The sequence below is a fragment of the Manacus vitellinus genome, unplaced genomic scaffold (assembly GCF_001715985.3).
Source record: "Manacus vitellinus isolate BGI_N305 unplaced genomic scaffold, ASM171598v3 scaffold_41_pilon, whole genome shotgun sequence".
NCBI lineage: Eukaryota > Metazoa > Chordata > Aves > Passeriformes > Pipridae > Manacus > Manacus vitellinus.
The window spans coordinates 1811110-1817247 of NW_021940545.1; the positions used below are offsets into that span (position 1 = coordinate 1811110).

General features: G+C 56.3%; 1 protein-coding gene across 1 annotated transcript in view; it reads left to right on the forward strand.

The window, feature by feature from the left end:
* The window catches only part of KIRREL3 (kirre like nephrin family adhesion molecule 3), a 359934-nt gene extending 353829 nt beyond the window's left edge, over positions 1-6105 (forward strand). Inside the window, exons 16-17 of the mRNA XM_029962045.1 lie at positions 5436-5522; positions 6046-6105. Coding sequence (XP_029817905.1) covers positions 5436-5522; positions 6046-6105 — 147 coding nt within the window. The remainder of the gene's footprint in view (positions 1-5435; positions 5523-6045) is intronic.
* The last annotated feature ends 33 nt before the right edge of the window (positions 6106-6138 follow it).

Sequence of the window (6138 nt, forward strand, 5' to 3'; positions counted from 1 at the left end):
AGGTGTGCACAGAGCTGGGAGCAGATCCACAGGTGTGGGGCCAAAAGAACAGCAAAGAAAGGCAAGTGGCTGTAAAATGAGAGTGAAAAGAGCAGGTGGGAAGGGGAGAAGGGATTGAAGAGGCCAGAGGCTGATTTCTAGCCTGCCCAGTGGTTTTTTCCTCATCTAACCCTCAGTTTTTCGGGCAGGACTTGTATGTCCTGCCTGCAAAAGCTGTTCCATGAATTCCCAGTGGGAAGGCAAGGCTGAGTGTCGTGGTGTGGGTGGAATTGCTTGCTGGAATTACCAGAATTGCCAGAGCACTTACACAGCCAGGGAGCCTTAAAGGAGGAGGCAGGAGGAGGTGGAGATCTGGCACCTTATCCCAGAACTGCTGAGGTTTCTCTGCAAGGCCCTTCATTCCCAGCAGGGCTTTGCCCTGAGAAATCCACAAATCCATAGAGGGATTTGCAAGGCTGGAAGGACAGAGGAGGCTGGGATTGGGTTTGGAGCAACCTGCTGGGATGAAGGGGAATGAGAAACCTCCTCTCCAGGGGACTCTGTACATCATCTGTGTGATCAGCAGCACCAAGCCCAGCTCTGGCTCCCATAGAGGGGTCTGGGATTATCCCAAATGCCACTCCAGGCCATAACCACCAGGTTGGAAGCACACACAGAAGAGGAGACACACAGAATATTTACCATTGTGAATAAATGAGGAAGAGGATGGTCATGGGAGGCCAGGCACAGGATCTTGGAAGTCATCCTGAGGACTTTCCTGGGGTATTTGCCAGATCCAGAGGGTGATTCCACATCAGTGGGGGCCAGGAGCAGAGCAGTGGGAGCTGTGCCAGGCACATTGCAATGAGGATTCTGGCAGGGTGGAAACGGTGCAGAAAAAAATGGTATAACTTTTGTTTGAGAACCAGCAAAAAAATGCCTTCTGGGGAGACGTTACAGAGCTCCTGGGTTTGTCAGCCAGACCTGTGAGAGGTGATTTGGTCACAGCTCAGTGCAAAGGGGCTGTTTAGGAGCAAACAGGGTGGCAAAGCTGAGGGTTTTCAGATACAACATGACAGAGACTCACAAGCCTGACTGCTGGACCAGGAGAAGGCGATTCACCCCCTCTCCTGGCCAAATCCAGGCATTTGTCCTGAAAATACAGCAGTTGGAAATAACATCCTTGGATCAGCACTGTTCAGAAGTTGCAAGAGATGATCTGTGGTCTCTGCCACCCTTGCTGGGTGGGTTTGGCACTGGCTGGGACAACCCACCTGCAGGGACAAGGCATAAAAGCCCCCTCCCCTGCCTGGACCAGAGCCTCCCCACCCTCATCTGCCCTCTGCAAGGACATTCCCAGGAAATACTTCCCAATTTCTCATCTCTTTGTAGTCCAGGGACCTCTGCCCTCCCTCATCCTGCTCCTTGCTGTGTCCAACAGCCAGTGTGGACACCCAGCCTTCTGCTCAACAGATCCCTGAGAAAAGGCTCCAAGTTTGTCAATGAAATGATGGATCAAGTCAAAAACTTCCTCTTGCTGATGAGCAGCGATGAGACCCCTCTGGCAGGGGCAGGGGGGCAGTGCCCAGCACCTCACCCCTGGACTTTCCAGCTCTGCCCACTCCCTGTGCCAGCGTTAGTCCCCCTCTGCTTCCTCATTTGCCTTCTCTGAGCTTCCTGGGAGATGTCCATCCCAGGCTCAACCTCGACAGCATCCTTTGGGATGTTCTTCTCACCCTCATCACCCCTGGCAGCTTAACAGCACTGGGAATGTCGCTGCCATGCGGGGCTCGGGGTCGTTAATCGGCTGTAAAGGAGGAGCAGCCGCGCCGGCAAACAGCTGCTGCCTCTGCACTCCCCGTCCTGGCCCCATCCCGGCCCCTCACATCTAGCACAGCCTGACCTGCTGAATTTCGGGATCCTGTGCCCTTGCTCCTCGGTTTCCCACCGTGTCCCTCTCTGCCGGATCATTCCTGGCCCCGGAGTGCCAGCGGGACCCTCCTTCCTCCCCCAAACGCTGCTGCCTTTGTCGTTCTCCAGCCATCTGTGACCTCAGCGGCTCGCCGTGCTTTTCACAAATAATTATTCATGCATCTCTAAATTCATTAACACCTTAGGATACGCGTCACGCCGGCTGATTTGCATATGTTCACATCGCCTCAGCGCCGCTCCCCACGCTCCTGTTCTGCCAGGCAGTGCCTACAGGCAAGGAAAAGGCTGCCAGCTCTGGTGGCTGGAGGCAAAAGAGCCCGATAAAGGGTCTGATCCTGGGAAAAACAAATCACAAGAGCAGCGTTCTCCCTCCTGCCGGGATGCTCTGTGTCAGCCTGGCTGAGCCCGAGCTGGGAGGAGAGGGATGAGGAGCATCCTCAGCCCTGGCGTGGCGTCACAGCCTCTGTTACCATGGCTGGGTTCATTCCTGGCTGATTGGACCCTCTGCATTTCCCCACCTGTGAAACGAGGCTGGGGATCCCAGAGGAGCCACCTCCAGTGCCTGGAGCAATCAGAGACAATCCCCAAGTGACGGACAGGCAGGAGCATTCCAAGTCAAAAGGGTGACCGAGGCATCACCTCTGGTTCATATTTGGGGTGGAACAATGCAAATAACCAATCCAGAGACAGGTTGATCTTTTCCTTGCTCTCCTTTCATTCCTGTCTCCTGAAGCCCATCCCGCTGCTCTGAGGGCTGTTCCCAGTTTGTTCACAGCCATCACAGGTGATCAAAACCAGACACTTCTTCCAACCAGGAGCTCAGCTCAGTTCCCTGCAGAAGAGAAAAACTCAAAGAAGCAGAATTCCCATTCAGGGTGAGGCTCATCCCACCTCCAGCCCAGCAGACACGGCATCCCTTTCTCTGCCTTTCTCCCTGAAAAATGCTCCACATGCCCAGAGGCCGGTGCCACCACAGCCCTGGGAAGCACCAGCAACCTCCAAGCTGGCAGATCCAGGTCTGGATCAGAGCCAGGCTGCACCTCCACGACATCCAGCCTCACCTGGGAGGTCCAGGACACATCCCTGCTGTGCAGCCAACCCCTTCCAGTGGCACCAGCCCATCCGAAAGCAACATTTTGGGGAGGGGTGGAGTGAGGTGATGCAGCTTCAGCTGGGATGGGCAGCACACACCCATGGTGGGAGTTCACATCACCAGGCAACCGAGGCCGGAGCTGCTCTTTGAAGGTGATAAAGCCTTGTCCAGCTGGGAGTTCCCAGGAGTTTGTTTTTTTATTCATGGGCTTGTCTCCTCCCTGCTGGGAGCAGAGGAAGCCACTGTTTGGGAATCATCTCCAACATCCCTCACCCTGGCAGGGTCTGACCCACACCAGTGCTGCCAGTGGCATCCCATTGCCCAACTAGCAGGAAATACTGTAAGGAAATATTGTCACCCGGAGCGAGGGGTGGGGAGACACGTCGAGCCTGCCAGTCTGGGGGCTGCTCAGGGACCCAGAGCAGCACTTTACAGAACATATTGTGTCCTCAAATGAGAGCCAAGAATTTAGTATCCTGCTGGATTCGCCATCCCAGCTGCAAGTGGCTTCAGCTGGTGGTGTGAAGTGCATCCCTCAGCCACCCTGATCCAGGAGGGACCGGCGAGGTTTGGGCGTTACACCTCGATGCCCAGCTAGCTCGGGGATGGTGAAGGCTGCTGGCGCCCGGCACTGCCAAGCAGGATTAAGTCCTGGCACGAAATTCCCGGGATTGGAATGTTGCTGGCAGGAGGGGAATGGCGGGCACGCGGCTCTAACAGGCGGGTGCATCCCCAGCCAGGTGCAGGGCAGCGCCGAGGAGCACATTGGTGCTGTCACCGGCTGGAGAAAGCCACGGCTCCGGGAAAAATAGCCCGGGCACGACGCTGGAGCATCCCGTGCCAGCGCACTTGGTCATTCCTGCTCTTTTTCCATGCATTTCCCGCTCTCCCTTCGTAATGCCATTAATACTGGTGACGAAGTGAACTTCAGTCAACTTTCCTTCCCTCCCGGTGTTTACCCAGCGGCGGCAAAGGGGAAGCGACGCTAATGAGCATCTCAGCACCTGCTAATTAACGCCGTAAGGTCGCATCGGGGCTGAGCCGCCACGCAGGTTTAACAAAGGTCACGTTAATGACCGGCTGTAGTGGGGGAGTTGGCGATTCAGTGATGAGATGGCAGTTTATGGGGGCTCCCTGCAGCCCCCAAAGCCACGGGGTGCGGCCGGACCCTGAGCATCCTGCCAGCCCCGGGCACAGGCAGGGTCCCCACGGGACTGGAGGGGCATCCCAGTGCCTGGATCAGTGCCACCATCCCTGCAAGAGCTACAGAAAACGGCTTAAAACACCCCCGTCAAACTCGACACTAATTCCACGGAGGTTTGGTCCCAGCGGGACTCTCCCCTTGGTTCTAACCTCTCTTCTCCCCTCTCCACCCCTGGGTCTTGCCCTGCCCGCCCGGGTCACACACGCCAAAACCCAGCCAAATCCAAGTAGGAAAAGTGGATTTTCCTTTTCTTTCTGAGCCAGGACTTGTAAAACCCTTCTTGGGTTAACACCCCCGATCCCCGCCTTTGCTGCGATGCTTTAGGGGATTTAGGGAGTCGCTGGGGCCAGCAGAGCAAAAGAAACCTCCACATCCCATTTTAGTTGCACTGGTTTAATCCTCGGCGACAGTTGTATTTATCCAGGTAAATCAATGGCTGATAGAGGGTTTTTTTTTCCCTAGGAAAACTCAGGTACTTTAATTTATTGCCTTTAACAGCCACATCAAAGGCTTTCGGGAGATGAACAGCAAGCGCCGCGGGGTGAATTTCCACAGCTACTTACCACCTTAAAGAGGAGAGAATTTGGGCAATAAAAGGGGATTTGAGGGCTGCTTTGGGGCTGTGATCCCAGAGAAGCCAGGCTGGATGCGCCCGATAAATACGGGAGAAGATAAAAAAAGGCAACTGAGAAATTGGTTGATAATTATTCTGCTTCCTGCACAGCCCCCCGTGCCGAAGGAGGGGTAATTAAAGCGTAGTGTAATTAATGTGCAACTTGCCCTTCCCCCCCGATCACGGCCAGCCTTCAAAGGAATACTGAGGTGACCAAGTTCAGCTGAGGAGGGAAGGATGAAAAGAAGGGGGGGAAAACAGCAAAATAAGGAGATTTTGAGGGTGTTACTTTGGCCAGGTGGTGCAGCTCTAACCCTCACCACGGTAAATAAATTCACTTTCTGCATCAGCCGAGCCTTTTTTTGTCCAAAACAGAGGGAAAAACAACCTGTAACCCAGGGAATCGCGAGGCTTTTTTTTTTTCCGGCTCCGCTGCTCTCCGACACCGCCCCGCTGGGGCATCCCCGGGCACAACCGGCTGATGACAACTTCCCTGTGCCGTGGGGCTGATGACGGGAGTGGGGCTCAGCCCACGTGGCGTGGGTGGTGGGGGGGACAGCCGGGGGCCGCCGGGTGCCAGGGGACGCTGACCCCCCACTCGCATCCTTTCCTAGATGGACAGGGGGGAGTTCCAGCAGGATTCGGTGCTGAAGCAGCTCGAGGTGCTCAAAGAGGAGGAGAAGGAGTTTCAAAACCTGAAGGTGAGTCAGGCCATGGGGACATGGCCCCACTCTGTCCCCAGCCCCATGAGGAGATGGGGCTCAGAGCCCCCCGGGTCATTCCTGGCAAAGGGTCTGCACGCCGGGGGGCCGGGCACAGCTCCCCGTGCCCACCCCCGGGCAGGACCAGCTCGTCCCTTGCCTGGCATTGCTGCTGCCAGGCTTTCTGTCCTTGGGCCATGTCCCCAGTGCTGGTCCATCCCAGAGGGCTGTCCCTGTGTGGGGAGGGATGCTTTGGTACCCCTGGCAGTGTTTCCTGGCCCCAGCACCGGGGGGATAACATAAAGGTGTGTGCCAGGAGAGGGCAGTGCAAGGGGCACCTGTGCCCCGATCTGGAGGGGGCTGAGCAGGGTGGGACACATTGGTGGCACGGGAGGACATTGCTGCTGCGGGTAAGAGGGGTTGGTGGTTGAGGGTGTCCTCCAAAGGGGGGCTCTGAGGATGGTGGAGGGTGTGGAGAAAAGACTGAGGGGAGACTCATCGGGGTCTGCAGCTTCCTCCCGAGGGGCAGCAGAGGGACAGCACCGATCTCTGTGACAGGACCCGAGGGAATGGCTGGAACTAGTTGGGGAGGGCTGCGTTGGATCCCAGGAAAAGG